General features: G+C 49.4%; 5 protein-coding genes across 5 annotated transcripts; 3 read left to right on the top strand and 2 right to left on the bottom strand.

Annotated features, from left to right (window-relative positions):
- Positions 1–1,002: 1,002 nt before the first annotated feature.
- HOO65_040598 (Target of rapamycin complex subunit LST8) lies at positions 1,003–2,427 on the top strand (the record flags this gene model as incomplete). The annotated part of the gene is made up of 3 exons (XM_071002817.1): positions 1,003–1,024; positions 1,430–1,875; positions 2,014–2,427. The coding sequence occupies 3 exons, from the start codon at positions 1,003–1,005 to the stop codon at positions 2,425–2,427; spliced, it is 882 nt and encodes a 293-aa protein (XP_070859441.1).
- Positions 2,428–3,071: 644 nt separating this feature from the next.
- On the bottom strand, positions 3,072–5,326 carry HOO65_040597 (putative inactive serine/threonine-protein kinase scy1; the record flags this gene model as incomplete). Its single annotated transcript, XM_071002636.1, has 2 exons — positions 3,072–4,292; positions 4,358–5,326. The coding sequence occupies 2 exons, from the start codon at positions 5,324–5,326 to the stop codon at positions 3,072–3,074; spliced, it is 2,190 nt and encodes a 729-aa protein (XP_070859440.1).
- A 4,767-nt stretch (positions 5,327–10,093) lies between these two features.
- On the top strand, positions 10,094–11,675 carry HOO65_040596 (mutator-like element transposase; the record flags this gene model as incomplete). The annotated part of the gene is made up of 2 exons (XM_071002775.1): positions 10,094–11,328; positions 11,627–11,675. The coding sequence occupies 2 exons, from the start codon at positions 10,094–10,096 to the stop codon at positions 11,673–11,675; spliced, it is 1,284 nt and encodes a 427-aa protein (XP_070859439.1).
- Positions 11,676–15,376: 3,701 nt separating this feature from the next.
- HOO65_040595 (putative oxidoreductase) lies at positions 15,377–16,309 on the bottom strand (the record flags this gene model as incomplete). The annotated part of the gene is made up of 2 exons (XM_071002974.1): positions 15,377–15,941; positions 16,017–16,309. The coding sequence occupies 2 exons, from the start codon at positions 16,307–16,309 to the stop codon at positions 15,377–15,379; spliced, it is 858 nt and encodes a 285-aa protein (XP_070859438.1).
- A 2,091-nt stretch (positions 16,310–18,400) lies between these two features.
- On the top strand, positions 18,401–23,565 carry HOO65_040594 (WD repeat-containing protein; the record flags this gene model as incomplete). Its single annotated transcript, XM_071002471.1, has 2 exons — positions 18,401–18,582; positions 18,639–23,565. The coding sequence occupies 2 exons, from the start codon at positions 18,401–18,403 to the stop codon at positions 23,563–23,565; spliced, it is 5,109 nt and encodes a 1,702-aa protein (XP_070859437.1).
- Between the last annotated feature and the right edge of the window lie 22 nt (positions 23,566–23,587).

The following is a 23,587-nucleotide window of genomic DNA, read 5'->3' as shown; positions in this document are numbered from 1 at the left end:
AGACGCCATCACACTCTCCTGCCTCGCTTGTGACGTTGTGATTTTGCCATGAGGACCCAAAAGATGTGGATATTCTGGCTCCTCTCGAGAGGTATAAGCAGATGCGGCGATGGGGGTTGTTGGATCTGAATTCTCCAAGTAGCCTTTTTAAGGAAAGCACTAGTAGAACTGCTCCTTTGGCTTAGAGGCTGTTCTCCTAACCGGATTTGGGAGCTTTGAGTTACGACCAAGCAAGCTCAAAGAGAAGTAGCGTCTTGTTATTGCTTTAGGTCGTTCTCAACCAACTCATGATGAGGGCAGCTGAAATAGGAGTGAAAGGATAGAAGAAGACATTTTGTGTGAAGGGTACAGACCAATGGAAAGGGAAAGAGAAAGCAAGACAAGAGGTGCGGTAGACGTCGCTTTTAAAGTATTGAGCTGGCTAGCGGCTGACTCAGCAATTCCTCTTTTCCGCTTTTTCTGTCGCTAAACCCCACAATTTCGCCAGCTTGTGTCCGTTTTGGGGACCTTCTTTTTGCCTTGTCCAGCCTTGTTTTCCTGCTCTTTTTTTGCTGCTGTCCTGCTTTCTTTAATGCACATTCGTATGTAGCAGTCTTGCAATCATTTTTGGCTTGATTCTATCCCTCTCTTTCTTTTTTTTTTCTCTTTTCTTTTCTATTTTATTTATTCTTTCCTTTTTCCTAGGTCGCGGCGACACAGCAGGATCACCCTCTCCCCCAAATCACCAGCTTGCTCTTCTCGTCTTATTCTCTGGATTATTTCTTAACAACTTGCTCTTGTTCTTGTATTCGTCATCTTCGCTGCGCACAAGCACACAGACACAAGACAGAGACAGAGACAGAGGCAGAGAGAGAGACACGCTCTTGGACAGTATTCTATTACTTGGGTTATACCCAGCCCCCCCCCCCCCCCCCCCTCTCCCCTCTCTTCGTCTCCTCCCAGAGACAGGCCAAGCAAAACCAACCAGGCTTTTTACCATTCGCAACTCGCAGCTCAGCGGCCATGTCTGTCATTCTTTGTACTGGTTAGTTCAAGTCCCCCCAAGCCCCACCCACCTACCTGACAGAGCAGGCAAGGCTTTGCGATCAAGTCATGTTGCAGCATCCCTGAGGAACACCTCTAGTAGGACAACTTCTATTTTGGCTCCGCCTCCGTCTTCCCTCTTACTTAGCAATTGCTGACCTCCCGATTGTTATCTCTCTTCTATAGCTGGCTATGACCACACCATTCGGTAATAAACTTATGCGCCCTTCCCGCCCTCCCTCACGACCTCGCGACGACTAACCCCTCCCCTCTCCCCTCCTCTACACCCACACCCTTATCCACCACATGCACACCCCGCTGCCCACCCAGCCTGACTAACGTCGTCTGTCGCGCAGATTCTGGGAGGCTCTTTCCGGGATATGTTCCCGCACGATCCAGCATCCAGACTCGCAGGTAAACAGACTCTGCATTTCGCCTGATAAGCGTTTTGTCGCTGTCGCTAGCTTCGCCCGTGTTGAGCTGTACGATATCAAATCCACCAATCCCAACCCGCTACTCAAGTTCGTCGGTCATACCGGCAACGTGACCGGTGTAGCCTTCCATTGCGAAGGCAAATGGATGGTCACTAGCTCTGAGGACGGCATGGTGCGCATCTGGGAAACGCGTAATGGCGTTGTCCAGCGGACGTACATGCATGGCTGCCCTGTCAACGATGTGGTTATTCACCCTAACCAGGGCGAGATCATCAGCTGTGACCGCTCAGGAAGCGTCCGTGTTTGGGATCTTGCTGAGAATAATTGTTCACATCAACTAATCCCCGAAGAGGATACGCCCATGTCTAGCGTGACGGTGGCCAGCGACGGCACGCTACTATGCGCAGGAAATACTATGGTATGTTTTTCTTCTTCTCCTCCATTAACTAGTGATCTTCTCTTGTCTTCTTATTTCCTTCTCTTCATCAACTGCTTTTCCCCATGTCCCATCTTCTCAGTAACATACCCCAACTAACCCCCTCATTATTTACTCTAGGGTCGTGTCTTTGTTTGGCAGTTGATACCAGGCCCTGAACGCACCGAACTTATCCCTATCACGCAGTTCCAAGCCCATCCAACCTTCATCACACGCATTCTGCTCTCGCCTGACGTTAAGAAACTCGCTACCTGTAGTGCCGACCACACTGCCAAGATCTGGGAGGTCTCGCAAACCGAGGCCGTGCCTGGCCAGGAGCCTCAGCCCTTCCATCAGGAAGCCACCCTCACTGGCCACCAGCGCTGGGTTTGGGACTGTGCTTTTAGCGCTGATTCAGCCTACCTCGTCACCGCTTGCTCCGATCACTATGCTCGCCTCTGGGAGCTGAGCAGCCAGCAGGTTATTCGCCAGTACAACGGCCACCATCGCGGCGCTGTGTGTGTTGCTCTTAACGATTACTCAGAAGCGCGTTGATATGACGGGTTTGGTTTATGGTACGGTACTGCTTCCTGCAGATTTACATGCTGGGAAGGAAGGGAAGCAGACTGCTAGCTGTAGTCGTCTTTTTGATTTTTCTTTCTCTTTTCTTCTCTTCTCTATACGCCTTGTCGCTTTTTTTCTCTTCTCTTTTCTCACCATCATTTCTTTTTTTACTCTGGGTGCACTAACTAACGGCGTCTTGTTTCTGATTCTTCTCCCATTTTTCTCTGTTTCGGTTTCTCCCTTGCTTGCGTCTCCCTCCATGTTCGTCTGGTTCGTTTCCCTTTTTTTATTTCTTATCTTTGGAGTACGGATAAACGGTCTTTTTCTTTCTATTTCCATTCTTCTTTTTCTGGTCTCTGCTTGATCTTCTTATTCTGGAGGTATTCTCATGGTTGCTTGTTTGTTGTGTTGTGGTTTGGCTTGCTTTGTATACACATTTATTTGCTCTTATATACACCGCTTTGTCCGTGTTATGTGGATTATACTAGGTGGTGAGGTGTGGTCTTGTCTATTTATGATATATATCATCACCATTATGTATTCCCGGGAATATTCCAAACGATAAGCAACACCCTACTGAAAAGACTTGGAAGAACGGCCGATAAACCCCAAACACCAGCCCACCCTCCCCCGCCTTACCAGCCATCACCCCAACCATCATCATCTCCAGTATCTTTTGGTTTTGTATCAATCTTCTTGGGCACCGCTGGCTTCGACGCTGGCTTCGGGCGACTCGCCACCCCGCCTGTCGGCTTGCGGCCTGGCCCATTCTTTGACAGGCCCTTTGGTAGCGGTTTGGCGGCCGGCTTCTTGGACTGCGCTGCTAGCCAGCCGGCGAAGTCAGGCTCGCCTCCATCGTCGTATAGTACGGTTTCCTTCTTCGGTGGGGGCGATGATTCTGTTGCTGGCTCGCCCCACATATCGTCATTGTCGTCATTTGACTCTGCTGTATTTTTGTCCTCAGTGGCCGACACGGTGTCATCCATTGAGCCCCATGCATCAGCACCGTCATCGTCATTGTCGACGTTCCAGCCAGCGTCATCTTCAACAGCCGGTGAGGCTGTGCGTGAAGGTATGCGTGATGAAGACAGGAGTGGGGATTTGACTGCTTGACGATGTAGAGAGGAGGCGGTCGTAGTTTTGTGAGTCTGGGACTGAGTCTGGGAATGAGTTGCTTGAGATGGGGATAGGGCACGTTGCGGGTTTTGATTAGGCCCCGTCGCTGAATTCCCCCCACTGGCATCCGTCATTTCGCCCGTAGCAGAGGCAAGCTTGTTGGTAAACGATGAAATAGCCCAGCCAGCCCAACTACCTGCTGAGTCGCCGCTGGCTGCAGGTTGCGGTGTACCCATGCGAGGTGTGGAGCCTGACGGCTCCAAGCCTGGCGGTGGTAGGGCGCTATCAGGCATGTTGGCAACCACCTTGCGGATGTGGTTGAGGTAGCTATCCATGGTGCGTCGAGCCTGATCACGGATAATCTTTTCCTTGTCGATGAGTAGCGGCGATATGGCAGGGATAATACGGGCGGCGCATTCTTCATCGCTAAAGTACTCACTCGTGGCGGTAAAGGCCATTAGTGCAGCATTGCGTGCATGCACGAATGGGTCACGCAGCGAGCGACTATAGGCGGCGAGTAGGACCTTGGATCGAGATGAGTTGTTGAGGTGCTTGGCTATCTTTCCCAAGCAGATGGTTGTGTTAGTACGGATTCCGGGTTGTTCGTCATTCTGCGTTTTGGCCAAGAGCCGAAGTAGTTCGCCATTGATAGTCCGATCAGATAGCTTGGTAATGATAGTGAGGACTGACTTCAGTGTCTGCTCTCTAACTATTGGTGCGGCATCAGTGAAGCCGGAAGTCTGTTGGGCTAGTTAGCATATAAATACAGACTTACAACACAAACCATGGTTACTTTGTCTCTTACAATATGGGGAAATATCTTGTCATTGACAATTCGTTGCGTGAGGCGATCGATCATTTGAGGAAGCCCATCCAGTAAGGCTACGCGCAGGGCTCGATCTGGATTTGCAAACAGACGCACAACCACAGGCGTAATTTTGGCGTTAAACTCATCTTCCGAAAGCTTAGTCGAGATTTTAAGAACTACAGATAAAGCCTTAGGTCCGCCGCCACCAAATTCAACTGATTTAAGTAGCTCGGGCAATACCTTCATCTTGAAGAAGTCCTCTGGGAAGTCGTCCGAAAGTTCATTTAGATCATTTAAAAAGGCATCTCTCTCCTCTGCTGATTTCATGCCTAGGTTGTCGATTCCGTCTGTGAGCTTGATGAGCGGCGAGTCAAAGAAGGAGCCTGATCTCTTGCCCTGTTCTAGGTAGTGTGCCACGGTAAGACGGGACTTAGGGCTTGGATTGACAAGTCGCTTGTAGCCAGTTTGCATTGTTGGGGGGATACTTTTGGTTTGGCCAGCCTGGTCGGGGCCGGAGTAGTCGCCATTAAAAACTTCGAATATTAGAGTGCCAAAGTTGAACGAATCAACAGCAGCATGCGGATTCTTCTTAATCGAATCCCAGCCTCCCCGGGCAACCTCTGGTGGTGCGTACCTATTAGCTCCGGGCACCTGGCTGCCATATGTGTAAATAATGGCATCATCGTCCTTGATGCTGCTGAGTATGTCGAAGCCGCCCAACTTCCATTCGCCACTCTCTGAGGCATAGATAGAGGACACACTGACATTTCCGTGTATGGACTGGGCATCCTCGTTGATGAACTTAAGTGTGCTGGCAATGGTGAAGAGTCCCCATTTTATGGTCTCAGGACTCAGACTCTTTCGCTTCACGCTCCAGCGTAGTGGTGTCACACGCTCTGTTGCAATGTAGATGTAGGTTTCAGTCTCAACAGTGTCCAGCACTTTGATAACGCCAGGATGACGCATTGTGCGCATTTTCTTGAGGGCATTGCGAGCGAGGGGAAGACGGGAGCGGTTGGCCGTGATGTCAAAGGAGAAGATACTGCAGTTTGAACCGTCCTCCTAGGTTATGTGCCGGTGTTTGTTAGTATGTCTAGGGGAAACAGTATCGCATAGTCTAGGTGGCCCGGTCTACCTTTTTGGTGCCATTATTTAGGGTCCATATCGACTGGTCAATGTCCACTCGGTCCCCAAAGCTGTACGGAAACGGCGGGCCTTGCATTGCCATGGCCGAAGCCACAGCAGACTTGAGGAAATCCATGCTAACTTGGGCCCCGGGAAGAAGTTTATTTGCGGATCGGCGACGGATGGATAAATCACGGGGGCAGTCGTTTAAAAGGGGAAAGGTTTCGATTAAGCAAGGTCGGGGTATCACAACGCAGGTGCAGGCGATAAGAATCAAGTATGGCGATTATAAGCCAGCTGGTCTTTTTCAAGAAGAAAAGTAGCAGGTTTAAGTGCTGCCCTTGTTATAGTTGTTATAGCTAAAGAGCTAAAGAACCAAAGAACAAGCACAACGAAACAAGCCAGAAGTGCCCCGCTGTCGTTCATCATCGCAAGCCAAAGCTTTTATTTATTTTTATGCGTAGTTTGTGGATGAATGACTGCATAAGCGATTTATGCACAAGTGGGGCATCCTATAGATCCACGTAAAAAACAATATGAAACCTAAGAAGCAAAGCTAGAGACAAGCTATGAAAATAAGTTGTATTATATATAACACTAGTATGTAATGTAGGTTTGAATCATTTCCAGGAACTCAATCTAGGGTCTCACTCTTCTTCCATGAATCACTGAGTCCATTAACAACTCTTGGCCAACCTTGACCAATCTAGGCCCTTTGTAAAGAATAGATAACCCTAGTCTATTATGTATTAGGGTTTCCAACAACAACAAGGGTTTGCTGACAACCTTCCTACAACGCGTCAATAATTTATTCAGCCTCGCATAGACGATCGTTATAGACCATTTCTCAGCCTTATCTATCCTTCTAGCAATGCTCTTCATAGTATTCCTTCAATACCGGACTCTACATTGCCCAGTCCTGATCAAATAGTAGGTTAACCATATATTCTTCATTCCATCTCATTCCAACAATGCTAGCCATGATGTCTTGGTAAAAGGTCAAATGGGTAATGTCTTCTGGTTCTGTCTATTTCTCGTTCTTTCACATGTGGGACTTGTATGGCGCTAGCCGCAAGCTCCCACGGTGACTCTTTTGCTAATTCTCGTTCACCAATAAGACTCTTGTCCATGGCGAGAACTCCCAAGAAAGTCTCACAACTAAAAGCTGCCTCTACATGGAGTCCACGTTTTCCGGTTATCCCATGTCAACAGGACCAAAGGCAGAGGCAGACAATACTTCCAAATTCGAAGGAGGAATGGACGAAGCCGCTGCATGATTCCTGATATGATGCACAAAACTCGCTTTATATAGCACCTGAGCTGCAGCCAACTAATATGCCTTAACTTTACATTGTATCATGATCGTTATGGAAAGTCGTACTAACTGACTGCTCATAGATGCCTTGAAATACGTTGCGAATAAGTAGCTGCTGCCATAGACTGAGCTGTCTGACAATTGACGCATTATGACACATGTGCGACAGTTCATCTCTCCCAAGAATCGGAAGCGGTTCTTGAGTGCTGACATTGACGTGGCGTCTTCTAGACCGTCCTGTAAAAAGCACAAACTAAACTGCACCGCACAAGATGTGTCTTTTAATCAGTATATGCCCTGGGATTTTCCAAAGCCCCCGAGTGGACACCTAGATGTGACTACTAGCTTGCCCGAGAGTATGGTTTTAGCCCGAGGCTCTACTGGGTTTAGTGGTGTCGGCTTTTCCCGCTTGAGCTCTAATAAGAATGAGAGTGAAGGCAGGCATACTCTCAATAAACCAGAGAAAAGCCACATACAAGCTACTGAGGGAAAGGAAGTTATACCTCGTTTAATTTCAGAGGTTTCTCCACTTAAGCCAAGGCTTAATCCAGGAAACGTGGCTGTTCAGATTGTACAATCACAAAGCAAAGCTGATCGAAAGCAACTGGCGTTAATCGAAACAACAGGATTTCGACTTAAACCTTCCTCGCCTCCGGTAAGCGTACAAAGACGCTACACCTCTGTCCAGGCTATTCCCCTGTCTAAAGCCCCGTATCTCTTGGAGTCACCAAAGTTGGTTCCTATTTTGCCTTCATGGAGAGGGCCTGGGAGCAACCGAGTGCTAGTAAGACCGCGGAACTGCCCTTATAAAGCGCCAGTTCTCCTCGCACCTAGACCGAATACATGGAATGAGAGAAGCCTAGAATCTGTCAGCAAGGTGCCACCATCACGTATCCCTCCATTACTCTCAGCATTGTATGAAGGAGCAGGGGAAGAAACAAATAAACATGAGGTGCCAGGGGGCGATGCTGAAAAAGAAATAGCCTATAAAAGTCTGAGAGGTACTGGAAATCAATCCAACGACCGTAGACTCTATGAGCCAATTAAGCTATCTCCTCAACAGCAACTCACGCAAGGCCTAACTTCTTCTCCATCAAAATCCTTGCTTTCTGTGCAATCTACAGATATTCATGAATTTCCCTCGAATTCTCAAAGTTTGAGCCAATCCGAGCCACTTGATACCAAAGATAGTGTGCCCACCTCACCACCTGCTGCGGTCCCTAAAACCAGGGTAACAAAGCCATCTAGGCCATGTTCATTACTGAACGTATCACGGCTGCCTTTTGATATTGATCCATCTCCAGTCAAAGCAAGAAAACAGCCCCATAGACTTTCTTTGTCGAAACCTGTGGTTGTTGCGGGTGATTCGCCTATTAAAACGGCAAGCAATAATTTCAACATGTCCTTGTGCAAAACAATTGCCAGCCTTGACTTCACGCCTATTGATTCAAGGCACAGCCAACCGTTATTATCATTGGTTAGATGCATATCAGATGTTACCATTTCCCCTATCAAAACCCATTATATCGAGTCAAAACCTCAACCAAAGACTGAAGTCCCGCCAGCAACACCCGTGTCCGCTACTTCCTCATTCTTTCGATCTCTGCATAGTCCAACTTTAAACTTCAGCCCTTCGAGAAGGGGCCTGATCCCGAAATCCCCCAGTTTCAAATCAAAATACAAGTCAACTTCACAACCAAAATGCAGGACCCTTATAGAATCTGCTTTTGATGTTGTTATATATCGCCAAGAAGGGGCCGCCCGCCCACCAGCTGGTGTTTCTTCTCTTGTCACCCAACTACCCGAAGCCTCCGTCGACATGTACCGTCGGCTTTTGACTCCTGGTCATGGTATGGGCAGCTGTAGTAACCCTCACGTATCATGGAACATTCCGCCTGACCCCGCATGGTACGCGACTAAACGGGTTGCCCCCCGTTCCCACAGTAGAAAGATGCGTAAGCATCCCTATGCCGGTGCTCGTATTCTTGTTTACCGCTGGGCTCAAGACGAGATGCTTCGTAAAGCTCCAAAGACGTTAGGATGTTCAGAACGGGAACTGGCCTACATGGAGCTAGGACTACATCGGAAGAAAGCTGCGGATTCTATCAAGGAGATAGAACAAGTAAAAGAGAACCTACAACCCCGTGCTCCGGTGATGCACATATCACACCGGTTAGGGATGGATGAACTGCAATTAGTCGGTCTCGATATGGTGCCAGCAGACGAGCTGAGCTGGGGCTTTGTGGTGCCGTCGAGAAAACGACATGCAACATTGTGAAGTGTAATAAGCTAATGGCCTCATCCTATTTTTGTCGAAGGATACTGGCATTCCTTGGAGCCTTGAGTGTCCAGAAAGCCTTGTTTCACTATCCGTTGGTTGGAGCTTTGAAATCACGCCTTTACCATAGCTATGAGACTATCAGATCATATGTACGGCTCTTAGCCGATGCCACCTTGACCGACTGACTTGTCGTATTGGGGGTATTATACTCGAAAATGAACCTCACCCTTAGGTGTCCTTTCCCCTCTGCTTCCTCCAACTGTGTAGTATATTACCGTGGAATTCAAGATGGAACGTTACGCTTGGTCTGACTTTACAAGATATATACAAGCTTTGATGATGAGGTTTATTCTGACTTGCCCACTTGCTATCCCTTCGGCTTCTATACTGGTCCCTCTCATCGGACTGTATTTGAAGTTGCCAGAGCACCCCCTTCAAATCTCCTTGCTTTTCCAAGTGGACCCTTCTATTCCCAAACCTCAATTTGAATATAATTTTCAACAGATTCTTGGATTTGAACATAAATATATTCAACATCGACCTATCATCATTCTATAGCAATATGGCGGCGTGCTCTAGCCGATGCCACTTCCAGGCAGTGCAGTCAGCAGTTGTCGGTGTGTCAATCTTGAGAATTCCCTGGCTTTTGGGCGCCCGGCTTTGTAGGCAGGGGGCTTTTGCACCAGACACCGCCCGAATTCTTGGCCCACCGGCTTTTTCTATCCGTTGGTATGATTTAACGCCTACATACTATTATTGCACAGCAATACGAAATGCTCCAACAAGAGCACCTAGCCGATGCCGCCTTCCGGTGCAACTACGGCGCCGCCTACATGCGCGCCCCCAATTCTTTTATGCGCCCCCTCCCTTGTTGTTTTTTGCTTACCTAAGCAATTTCTTTGCTTACCTAAGTATGATTTTGACCCCTCAACAGCGATGCAAATTCAGAAGATACATGAAACCAAATACACCACATACACCACATCAAATACACCAGATAAACCAGATAGAGATGGAGACAGACGCTTTATCACACGCTTTAAATGCTGTAAATGCAAACAACACAGCAGATGAAGTAGCAGACAATGCAGAGGCACTACAAGTCAGTCAATTTCCAGACGATATCCTTCCCCCTGAAGGGATTTACGAGTCTCGCGAAGCTCTCTTTGCTGCTGCGAATGCCTGGGCGAAACCTCGAGGCTATGCATTCACAACTGGAAAGTCTAAAAAGACTAAAAATGGCCGGACAAAAGTTGTTGTTGCTTGCGATCGATCTAGAAAGCCGCCAAACCCTTTAGCCATACGAAAACGCCGAACTTCAAGTCGAGTAACTAGCTGCAAGTTTTCAGTATTAGCCAAAGAATCTCCAGATGACGGTGGCTGGACTCTAACTTACCGGCCAGGCAGCGAATTTGCCCAGCATAATCATCCGCCGAGCGACGACCCATCTGCACATCCCATACATCGCACTCTCAAAACAGAGGACATATCTACAGTTTCGGGCCTAGTAACGGCTGGAGTTGCCCCTCGAAGCATCAGGACGTATCTATATAATACCTCAGATACTCTTGCAACTGCAAAAGACATTGGCAATCAAATTGCAGCTGCGAGACGAGAATTACGCCAAGGGCAGAGCAGCGTACAAGCCCTCATCGACCAGCTCAAGATAGAAGGCTTTAGGTGCGAAGTTCGGGTTGACTCGGAAAACCATTTAACAGCTCTTTTCTTTGCGCATCCTAGCTCTATAGCATATCTACTAGAGAACCCAGATGTCTTGTTACTTGATTGTACATATAAGACAAATCGGTATTCTATGCCGCTCCTGGATATGATCGGAGTCGATTCCTTCCAGAAATCGTTTTGCATCGCCTTCGCATTCCTTTCAGGAGAGACGGAGGATGACTATCTATGGGCATTACAACACCTGAAGTCTCTATACCAACAAGAACTTCCTTCTGTTGTTCTCACAGATCGATGTCAAGCAGTTATGAATGCTGTTCCAATTCATTTCCCTTCTGCTGCTGCCTTGCTTTGCCTTTGGCATGCCAATAAGGCAGTTCTCCAACACTGCCAACCAGCTTTTGGCCTTAAGCGCAATGAGTCACCCGACAGTCCGGAGACCAAGGCATGGGAGGAGTTTTATGGATGGTGGCACTCCATAATCGCATCGCCAGACGAAGAGACGTACAAGACCCGTGTTGAAGACTTTCGGCGTCAGTACACCTCACAACACCTTCAAGAAGTTGGGTATGTCTTGACATACTGGCTCAACCCACACAAGGAACGACTTGTAAAAGCATGGGTGGACAAGTATTTCCATTTTGGTAATACCGCTACCTCAAGGGTTGAAGGAATTCACTGGCTGATCAAATCACACTTGGGAACTTCAAGATTTGATCTTTTCGATGCTTGGCAAGCCATTAAAAACGCAATCTTGGGTCAGATGAGAGAGCTTCACAAAATGCAAACCTCCCAGAAATTACGTGTGCCTCTAGATATCCCTGTGGCACCATTTGAATCTGTCCGTGGCTGGGTCTCGCATCAGGCTTTACGCAAAGTCCAAGAGCAGCGGCAACTTCTTGGAAAGCCTCTGAAAGCTTGTACCCAATCATTCACATCTTCTCTTGGTCTACCCTGTGTCCACACTCTTCAGCTACTTCAGGAGACAAACCGGAATCTTTCCCTTAAATATTTTCATCCTCATTGGCATCTAAACCGAAATCAACTTTATCAGCAGCCTATTTTAGAGCCATGGAGGTGTCCGACTTTCAGAACACCCACTCAGCCAGCCTCAAGTACGAGGCGTGAGCCGTCTGGATTTGAGAATGTTGAGCCTAGGACAAGGAAAGCCCCTAAATGTAGCAAGTGTTATCAGGTTGGCCATACAATGGCTTCGAGGACATGCCCGCTTAGATATTCAGATCTATTGAATCAATAAATTTCACTGTATTGTTTGCCTCCATCTGCTGTATCTGTAGTCTGCTTGCTGGTCATAGCAAAATCATACTTAGGTAAGCAAAGAAATTGCTTAGGTAAGCAAAAAACAACAAGGGAGGGGGCGCATAAAAGAATTGGGGGCGCGCATGTAGGCGGCGCCTGCAACTACCGGACGGTTAGTAATTGTGGATATCCTTAGACTTCGAGTGTCTCTGGTGACTTTTTAAAGCCTGGGGCAAGGGCCAGGGGGGATCTCTATTTAGCGTAGCTCTAGGGCGTGCTTGCGTGGTTCCTGGAGTTGGCTACCTAGTACTTCTAGGCTGCGACGACGGCGTATAAACTGGTCTAAAAGGCTACCAGCTTTCGGCATTGGAGTAGGCCCCGGGACCTGTTCGTTTGTTCGTTTGTTTGTTTTATTTAATGTCCACCTACTGGTTTTCCATAAGATGGCATGTTCTAGGCGGAAGCGGCTTAGAAGATGTAATCTTTCAACACCACTTTCGGGCAGTAAAAGCCTGGGCACCGGCACCGGTCCCGGCATCGGCCCGCTCACATTCGGAAGCTCTAAAACGTCGCCTAGAGCTCATTTCATCAGGAATTACAAAGGCAAGATGGCCGAGCGGTCTAAGGCGCTGTGTTCAGGTTATGATCATCAGTATCATCCTTCGCAGTGGAGCAATCCGCGCGAGTTCGAATCTCGTTCTTGTCAACATTCTCTTTTTGTTTGTACAGATGGTTTCCAGACATTAAACTTGGATTCGAAGTCTATGCGTTCCTGTCACTGCGGACCGCCCGGGAGGTGCTCCCGGCCGGAAGGCCGTCGTATTACGGTGAAATAACTGTAGGTAGACGTTAAATAGAACATACATACATACATACATACAGACATTAAACTTGGATTTATTCAAAGTCTTGTCTAGGCATTACATTACACCTTCACTACAACTCTCCCTCTTACAACCCTCGGGGGGGTACCTTTGAGGTCTGGCGCCTCCCCTTCTTCCCAACTCTCCCTCTTACAACCCTCGGGGGGGTACCTTTGAGGTCTGGCGCCTCCCCTTCTTCCGGGCTGCTAGAGGACGACGCCTATGACACTGATAAGCGTCTTTCATTCTTTTCTTTTTCTTTGACTCTGTCATGGATTCAGACAATGAGCTGTGGAGCCTTGAGGCCGCTCTTGCCCAACTTTGAGGAACAATCTCGTCGTCGACTCGCCCCCTTTTTCACGACAACTTTCGCGATCGCCAACTCCTCATCGCCACAACACCACTCCAACTCAAGGAGTTCACCTTCACGCTCAGGACTGAGTATTTGAGAGTTCACACAGTCCACACCTTTTTCTTATGTTTTGTTTTTTCTCGCGCTCCTCTGTCCTCGGACAGACTGGCGACTGTGGCAGGTCACTAGAAAGGGGGCTGCCTTAGGTCACATCCACACCGCATGAGGCAGCGGCCACTAGGGCGGTGGAAGGATAGACCATGAGCCCTCGGATGCTCACACAGTATGGTTGACTTTCTCGTCGCTTGACGGGATGCCCAGACTGCACTGGAATCTGTTGTCTTGTCTCCATGATCTTCATGGCTTCAGGACACATAGCAGATTTTTCAGAGGAACGAATGTTTGTGGGGAAGTTGGGAGTCGATTCCACTTCTGGGTTTAGGGTTTGTCTGGGGTTTTTGTCGGTGGGGAAAGGGGGATGTGGAAAATGGGAAAACCAAAGGTGTTGCAGCAGCCACGCATAGAAGGACAAAACCACTGTACTCCGCCGGGGCCTACCCCCCGTGCCGACAGCCGGGGGCCTTTTAGACTAGTTTTTACACGGGGCCTCCACCAACCAAAAATATCAGGTAACCAATCCTAGAACCCGACAGGTACGCCCTCGGGCCGCGCTATACAGAGACCCTCCTGGCTATATTGCTGGACCCTAAAAAGTCATAGGAGAAGGTTGAAGTCTATGCGTTCCTGTCACTGCGGACCGCCCGGGAGGTGCTCCCGGCCGGAAGGCCGTCGTATTACGGTGAAATAGCTGTAGGTAGACGTTAAATAGTACAATCAACAATCAATCACTATCAACTCTCCCTCTTACAACCCTCCGGGGATCGGAAGCGGGAGTGCCGAACTACAAAATTGGGTTTCTTTGTTACTTTTCTTTTGTACTCGTTCTACGCTTTGTTCATTGTTTTGTCTGTTGTCTGATGTTTGTCTGTTTTTGTTCATTCCTTATTCCTTTTTTTTTTGTCTTTTTCTACTTCAACTACGGTAGAGCGGAAACGAGCAACAAGTTAACTTGGAAGCAATTGCGCTTCGCTCGGCAAAACTCTATCGTGAACCTTGCAGAGGGCTAATTCTGTCCGGTAGCCAGTCCGGCGTCGTTTGATCTCTATGATCCCCGTAGACGTCAAATATTTTCAATTTCAAGTGCAGGGGCACGGTTTATGATCATCCGCAACCTAGGTTTCATCCGGGACAAACAACAGCCAAAGCTTGAGCTGAGCCATCTGGGCACCACAGAGGCAATCTCGCAGAGGCAGGTCACTGTCACCGCGAGCTATTGGGGAACGTTCGCAGCACATGCGGTCTAGGTTGACGCAACCAATTCTAGAGGCGGGCAAACAACAACGAGGGAGGAGACCATGAGAACGGGAGCGAGTAGGAGAAGAGGCATCTTTGCAGAATTGGAAGGAAATGTCGAGGAGGGCTCCATGAGTAAGTGCTAAGGAAGCTCTACTCTCAGCTGCCAGCAAGGGAAATTATACGATGCGGCCACAGCCATGCATACGGAAGGACAACCCCGCTGTATACCGCCCGGGCCTGACCCCCCCGTGCCGAAAGCAGCCGGCCTTTTAGACTAGTTTACACGATCGTTGCAAATCTGAAATGCCAGGCATTCAACCTCTAGGAACCCCGCAGGCACGCTGTATGGAGAGCCCCCTGGCCCTAGCGTCGGAAGTTAAAAGTGATAGGACACACTCGGAACCTAAGCACGCCTGCAACTGCTGAGCACCTAAGAGGTGTACTGAAGGACAGCATCAACAGGCTATCCCTTTCTAGAGCACGTAGCAGTGTTACTGCGAATAACAATAGGTAGACTTAAAACAATACAAGAATAAGAACAAGAACAAGAACGATTGATAATCATCTAGTGGATAGCTGAGAATTCGATTTATAACTAATGATAGTCACCAAGGTGCAGAAAATCCCCAGCCGGTGTTAAATTTATTTAAGCTCAAAGTACGAAGCACGAAAGACCAGAGGCTCTATTACCTCGAGTCTTCACATCATCGATGCCATTCAGCTACAGCGTAAAGACTATCTATATCCTTCGGGATTGCATGGCTCGCTACCTGAATATTTGGGTTTAAGAGTCGAACCCAGTGGTAACACCAATGGGCTTGTTAAGATCGAAGTCTAGGCTCAGCTGCTCAATCTTCTTCCCCACACCCTGGATGCAGTCGGCTCCCAACATCAGTCTGTTCGTCTTGCCCCTGAGAGCTCCAGCAGCACCCTGGCGAGTGGCATACTCAAAGATTCTAGCAGCAACTTTCTCCGGGTCACCCACCCTAGACTTGTCGAGGCCAGCGGCCACCATGTCTAGGAAATGGCCGGTATCGGTGCCCTTGTACGGGGCAGAATACAAGGCCTTGGTGCGGACTAGCATGGTAGTTGCGAAAAAGCCGGGCTCGACGCACATGACCTCAATTCCAAAGGCCGCAAGGTCTCTGCTGGTAGATTCTGTTACGCCCTCTAGTGCGAACTTGGTGGCGGCGTAAAGTGAACACCCAGGAAAGCCCATTAGCCCCATCGCGCTGGTCACGTTGATAATAAGGCCGGATTTGCGGTCACGCATGCCGGGGATCACGGCTTGCATGGCGTACATGGAGCCATAGAGATTAGTGGCCATCATTCCGTGCACATCCTTTTCGCTGTTGTTGTAGTGGAGTAGTTAGCGTAATGCCTTATAGTCTGAGAGGTCACCCATGCTAGCAGTATGCACATACCTGACGTCTTCAAGCGGGGCCAGTCCACTTTGCCCGGCGTTGTTAACCAAGACGTCAATGGCGCCGAAGATTTTCTCAGCCTCACGGATTGCAGTAATGATGGTGTCCTGAGAAGAACTCATTTCTAGCTCAACAACCTTGCCACCCTTGCCCTCGATGGTGGCCACGGCCTCGGCGTTGGAGCTCTTATTGCGGATGACAGCGATGACACGGTGACCGGAGTCGAGAGTCTTGTTGGCTAGAGCGAAGCCTAAGCCCTTGGAAGCACCGGTGATCAGCCATACGGGTGACATTTTGAGTGATGGAACGGTTGGTAAGTTGGGGTAAGTGAAGTTATGGAGTTAAAATTGAGATCGTGAGACGAGATATGATTGTTAAGTTGTAAAGGATAAGGTGAGAGGCTTGGAAGAGGAGTTGCATGACAGCCATGAAAATGCAGTGGCCACCGTCATTTATATATCTTGAGAGGGCTACTGCTGTTGACTCTTCTCACACATTAAAATGCATTGATAAGCTGGCTCTTAACACACTCCGTCTTTGTTCACCACTCCGTCTCCGTCGGCCCAACACTTAGAACAAAGGGCCCCTGCAGTGTGATATCGATCGGATTTCAATTACAAATGCTAAACTCAGGATTTCTAGCGTGCGCTTCCGAAGGCACTGAGGATTCGGTATAAACTATGCTTAGTCAAGTGTTTCTTGCCCCGGGGGCCCAATAGGGCCACGGGTGCCTGTCCCGTGAGACTTACGTAAGCTTCCTCTTTCGGCATCACTCACACACCACAATAATGAAGTACAGCACATACTGCGATCAATTAGATATTATTGGTGGTTTGAGTAAAGTGAAGTGTGAAATCAGTCAAGTCAAAACTCTCAACTATTAGATTTTAAACCACAATAAAACCACAGCTAACTATCTGGTCAATTAAACTACTCACTCCTGAGAGATCCTCGCATTATGCCCGGCCTTGCCGCATACATCATAACTCCGTCTACCCGGTCGCTCGACCTCCTCGACCCCACTCCTCGATGATTCTGCAACCACCTGCGTATCAACATCCATCTAATCAATCGCTTGTAGTGCTTCCTGTACAGTCACTGTCTCTCATTTCTGTAGTCTAGTCCTTTTTGTCCTTCGGCGCTGGCGTAGTATCTCATTTGCTTCCTGGGGGGTTCGGGTCTCACTGCTCAGTAAGATAGCCTCACGCATAACTGCCTTTGTTGCTTTAGTATCAGACCTTGAAGCTTCAATAATCGACTTCAGGGAGCTGCTTTTATGCCTTCTGATTCGCTTCTCGAGGTATCCAGATTGAGATTGGGCCTCAAGTGATGTCTTTGGGGTCTTTGAAGCCTAAGGGGTCGAGGATTCAGTAGCCTGATGCATGAGCCGGCATACAAAGAGTGATCATGTTGTTCTAGTCACAATATCTCTCAAAATCGGCGGAGTGGTGGCTTTCATGGCCATCAAGGATCAGAGGACGATAGGGACCAGTTGATCGGTTGGTTAGACCGATCAAAGGGCTTTAGCCACTCGAGACCCAGCTGGTTATCTGTCCATCCATTTCTGCTGGTTGCAATAACCCAATTGCCCAGGATGTCGCAATCTCGGTACCAACTCACAAGGTGATGTTGGCTTGCACCAATGATGAACGGCGCGATCGATTGACCTTCTGCATTGATCGCCTGGATCACAGTAATCCATTCCCGATTTCCAGATTACACTGATTTTGGCCTTCCTTGCCTTTCCGAACCTGTGGCAACCATTACAGCCATTATGATGCCCATCATAAAGCTAGTCTCATCAAAGTTCCAGACATCAACTGATCGGTTACTATACTTCGCGATTGTGTTCTGTACGACCCTAAATCAGACACAAAAAATGCTAGATCTTCTAATCATCCTACTACGGATTAGGGTTATTAAAAAGCCGCCACAAGTTAGCGCCACACCAGCTAAAGGATTCTCGGTGAAAGACCCACCTAAATCAATCTTACCGAGAGCTTTCTCACGCGTCATATCTATCGTCTTTATTGAAGGCAAAGATGAAGCTGCTTCATTTGCAAAGCGCACAAAAATTATTCTAAAATTTAATTCACCTTCACAGGCATCAAGTTCTAGATGATTTCTTAGCCTCGTTATTTTGCTAACTCATTATTGCTTATGAATGGCCTTTTTTTTCCCCCTGCTTCCCAAGTCTTCATCTCATCCTAATCTAACTCATTCAAATCATTTCTGCCAGGTGTTGGCGGCGGCTAGACGTTCAAGCCTAATGCGAGATACACATTGTCTGCCATAATCCAGTACCAACTGTACTGTATTGTGTACCCCCAGCGACCTCCTATTTTTCTGTAGCATTCTAGATTATTGACGCTATGGCTGCAACAATGTTGTCTTTGGGGTCAATAGACGCCTTTTCGCACGTGGACTCGCCCAAAAAGGGCATTGGAAATATCGTGACTTCAGCATTTGATAGCGATACTTTTGATGCTGACATCACCATCTCAGTAAAGGGTCGAGTAGGCTCCGCTACCATTTCGCCATGTGGCCGTGATATTGCCCTTGCATCGTGAGTCAAGTTCAATTTGACAGGTGGTTGGGCTTATATTAATTGATTGAATTTAGGCCTGATGGACTGTCTATTATCGACCTAGACTCTCCCGATATACCACCGCGAAAGCTTAGCACCCATGGAATGCCATGGCTTGTTGTTGATGCTCAATGGTCGCCCTTTGCAAGTCGAGATTACTGGGTTGTCTCAACGGCTAACCACCGGGCCCTAGTATGGAACTTGAACATGAAAGAAGACTCCGTGACCGGCGCCATTGAGCACTCCCTACAGGGCCACAGCCGCGCTATTACAGACATCAATTTCTCCGCACATCACCCAGATATTCTCTCCACTTGCTCTGTCGATGGTACGGTCCACTGCTGGGACTTGAGGCGACCGCGTCAACCTGTCATGACGTTTTATGACTGGTTTGCTGGTGCTACACAAGTCAAATTCAGTCGACAAGATGCGCACATTTTGGCTTCGTCACATGACCGATGGCTGCGATTTTGGGATGACCGCAAGTCATGCGAGCCGGTAAAGTCTATATTGGCACACAAATCTAAGATATACGGTATCGATTGGAATCGCACACGAGCGGATGAGCTAATCACATGTTCATTGGATAAAACAATCAAGTTTTGGGATATAAGCGCTGATGACTATGGTACACCTCAACATGTCATTCGAACTGAGTTCCCTGTGTGGAGAGCCCGCCATACTCCGTTTGGCAGTGGTATTGTTGCCATTCCCCAGGTAGAACCAGGGAACATGTACCTTTACGACCGGCCAAAAGAACTCCACCAGCCTACTGACGTACAGGAAAAGACAGAGCCTGTGGCAGTCTTCCCTGGCCATGGAAACAACGCAGTTAAGGAGTTCCTCTGGCGAGCACGTGGTGGTATTGACGATGATGGCATGGATGCACGGGAATTCCAACTGGTATCTTGGGGCGAAGACAACAAGCTGCATCTACAAAAGCCTGACGACGAAATATTAAATGCTATTGGGTACACACGAGGCAGCCGGGCGCCTGACAAGCTCCAACTTACCCGAAAAGGAGCCACATACAAGACTTTTACGACGGTTATGGATAGCAACATGAGAGACATGCGTGTTACGACGATGAATGACATACGGCCAAATGCTGGAATTAAACACACGAGCGCCCTTACACTAGGAATGAAAAACAGTCAATTGCGGAGCAAGAGAGGCTCCTCTGGTGGCTGGCGCGGGTCTGCAATGAAGGTCCGGAGTCGTAATGGGTCCAGAGGCATGGAAAGCTCCCAAATCAACTGGATGAAAGGTGTTTCCGTGACGAAGCGACGGTCCCTTGGAAGTGCGGGGGGCCACCGCGAGCCGTCTCGGCGTTTTATGAGTGGAAGAGACTCGCCTGTGTTCAGCATCTCGGAGGAGTGGCAGGGGCCAGAGCAGGTGGAGGTAGAGCCGTTCCGTGAAGAGGTTATCAGCCTGAGCAGCAAGCTGCCCAAGGTGACATGGATCTACGTTGACCCAACCAAGGCAGTGGCTAGCTTACAAGGACCTTGGGGTGAGAAGAAGAAGAACATCTATTTTGAAGTAAGCATTGCCATCACACCGGGATACCCGTTGACTGAGGCTCCGACCTTTGACATCCAGGGCAATATTTACATGGACGCCAAAACCCGCGCCAAGCTGGAGAAGGATGTACACACATTAGCGCAACAGCACAAGGGGCACGGGAAGAACTGCCTGCACTCAGTCTTCAAATACCTTCTGGGAGATGTCGACTTACAGAGCAGCCTCCGCTTTTTGAAGAATGTGCACAATTTGACAGACTTGTCCAAGTTTAATCCCGAGGAGTCAAGCTCAAGTGACGAAGATGACAATACTACTGATATGAGAGCTAGTTCTACGCTCATGTCAATGGACTTGACGACCAGTGGTGAGGCTAATAGCCTTGCTGCCAACGTCATAAACCGCACAGCCCTGCCTCTAGACCGACGCACGTGTGGAGCGCGGTTTTCGCACGATGGCCGACTGGTGTGCTTCTTCTTGACACAAGAAGAAAAGACGCGCGCCACATTCATGGGTTCGGCCTCGGATTCGTCTAAGGAACGCAAAACAGCAGGGCCATACTCGGTTGGATTTGGGCGCATGGCATTTGAGTCTCCTCTACGGCAGCAGCAGCGGTTCTCGGACTATGGCTCTGATTCAGAAAATTGCCAATCAGACAGTGAGGAAACTGATTCGTCAATGACATCAAGCAATTCAGAGGGTACTTCGATGCACAAGACATCGTGGTACCGACCCTCGGGTAGGCTGCGTATGATTGCCTGGAGCGAGACGCATAGTGTGCACTCTAGCGATGGAGGGACCGGCCTTGGGACAGTCACAGGTACTGGGGTTGGTAGGCGGCGTCTGGGCCGACCTAAAAATATCGTCTCTATGCACGATATTTCGGCTCTGTTGCCATCTAAGAGGAAGTACGCAAAGTACTACGAAGTCTTTGGCGATGACGTGTGCTCACACAACGCCGCTGTGGCTGAGCGCTACGGCAACCACGAATTGCGGGATGTCTGGCTATTTTGTGCTCTTTTGCTGCGCAAGGGCATTCCACTAGAACAGGTCGATGCCATGGGGCTGGGGCTAAGCCTGGGGGCTAGTGGCAGTGATAGACAGAACCCGGTGCTGCTGGTAGCACGGTCAGTGGTGGCCCAGCACCGAGAGAGCCTGACTAATGGCAGCTTTGGCCACGAAACTCCGCTCACTACCCGCGTTAGATGGGGCACACATCCTATGGCTCGGGAGTTTGTAGACACTTTGTTTGACTATTTTGAGCAAATGGGCGATGTCCAAATGCTGGCACTGTTGTCGTGCATCTTTGTAGAGCCTATGCTTGATGATGACACATACAGGGACGGTAGCAACGGGCTATCATTTGACGCGCAATTGCACCCAAACCAGTCATATACGCCCTTGGCTTACCAGGCCCCTGGGTTTTCGTTGCCATTCTTTAAGAGCACTGAAGCGTTTTGGCGTAGTAAGTTTAGCAGCCGTAACACGTCGTCTCGTGCCATTCCGCTGCCAACACCAACGCCAGTGCAAATTTCAGGTTCGCAAATGTCGGTTGAAGATACATCAGCGTTCCCAGCAGATTCAAATTCGCAGGTTCAGTCGCAAATTCACTCCCAGGCAGCTTCGCGTCCACATTCTGTTGGTGGCACCCCGCCGACGACTCGCTTTAGCCGAGACTACAAGGAACATGGCGGAATGACTTCTGAATCAGGACAGCTCGAGCCACCGCCTTCTCAGGCCCAGAGCCAGGCACCCAGTCTCTCTGCATCCCCCAACACGCGGTCGTTCTGGAAACAGGCCTCGTTCAGTGCACACATTCCAAGGGCAATTGCTACTGCCATGTCATCCTCGCCACCAAATACACGCAAGAAAGCTAGCCCTGCTGAGCAAGGACAAGGCAGTAGTGGCAATGGCAATGTCACGTGGGGCAATACTACCATAATGGGCGAGAATGGCAGTCTAGGTGCATCAACGGCTGGCAGTGGGCCAGCGTCTCGTGTCAATAATCACCCGTCCGATGATGAGGCGAGGCGCTCAGAGTTCTGCACTGAGATGCCAGTTGGTGTTGAGATTATGCTGGAGGATCAGTCTATGTTTGACGACGATAATGTATGTACTTCGGTGCCTCTATTAAACTCATCACGAAACCACCTCTATGCCAGCTACAGATACTCTTATGCTGAGCTGCTCCAGATATGGCAGCTGCCGCTTCAACGGCTAGAGATTCTCAAGTTTAACTTGATGCAAAAGTACGAAGAAACCCCACATATGGCAGGCTCTTTAGATGCAGAGGATTCCTTACACGATTCTTTCGCCACGCCATCGACTATCCACGAGTTGAAATCTGCTCCGGTTTCGTCTCCTGCCTCAGTGCCAAAGTCGGCATCGACCACGACGGTATCATCGTCAGTACTCCTTGGCCGCAAGCTGGCGGGCCAGTATCCAAACCTAGTCCAGCGCGGCCTCGACGTTACCGGCGTCTGTCGCATCCATGAGCAACAGCTAGATCCGCTCAACTACACGCGTAGTAACACTGACCTACCTCTTATTGGCGGTGCTGTTGGAACTTGCCCACGATGCCAAGAGACCCAACGCCAACTTCGCTGTGTCTACTGTCTTGAGCCACTTGACGCGCAATACACCCCCTGTTTAGCCTGTGGATGTGCGGCACACGATGCCTGCCTGGCTGAATGGCACGCAGCAGGCGAAGAGCTGTGTCCTGCCGGCGACGAGTGCAACTGCGTCGAAGAAGCCAGTAGTGGACAAGTTGAGACATGGGAAGCCATGATGGGCTCTCTCGGCCGCTCTCGCCGTGGCACCATGTCACTGTCTAGTTTACCTCTTAACAACGGCGGCAGCTCAGCTGGTCTTGGCAAGCCATCTCTGCCTATGCGCACGCATCACGATAGTCTAGGTCTGAGCATGGGAATGGGCATGGGCATGGGTATGAGCCGAGTGCACCTGCACGGGGCAGCCGGTTATGCTGTCGACGACGCCTGGGATATGGGCCGCAACAACAATAGTAACAGTGGACTACTGCATGAACCAAGCGGTACTCCTAGTGCTATTAACTCAACGACCGCTACACCCATGCGTGACGGGAAGGCCCGGGCAGCGCGCGCATCAACAGGGGCGCAGGAGGCGGCGCCATTTAAATTTGCTTTTCGATCGAAGATGAAGCGGCAGAATACAGGCGTTTGGGCTCGCACACAAGCTGCAGAGGGCGAAGGGACAGCGGCGCAAGCACAGCAACTGCAGCAACAACCACAGGGTAAGACACATGGGGGCGGTGGCGGTGGTGGCGGTGGTGGCGGGGGGTTGCAGCGGAGTGTGAGCGATATCCGTGGATTTGCAGGTCTTGGGGGGTCTAGCTCTAGCTCTGGCCCTGGCCTAACCTCGGGGGCGACGGGGAGTGGGAATGTGATTCACGGACGGCGGGCTTAGAAGGCTCTCTGGCGTTTCGAAT

The sequence above is a fragment of the Ceratocystis lukuohia genome, assembly GCF_044167205.1.
Source record: "Ceratocystis lukuohia strain C4212 chromosome Unknown Supercontig4_pilon, whole genome shotgun sequence".
Classification (NCBI taxonomy): domain Eukaryota; kingdom Fungi; phylum Ascomycota; class Sordariomycetes; order Microascales; family Ceratocystidaceae; genus Ceratocystis; species Ceratocystis lukuohia.
Note: the sequence above shows the minus strand (reverse complement) of the source record. Positions and strands in the feature narration are given on the sequence as shown.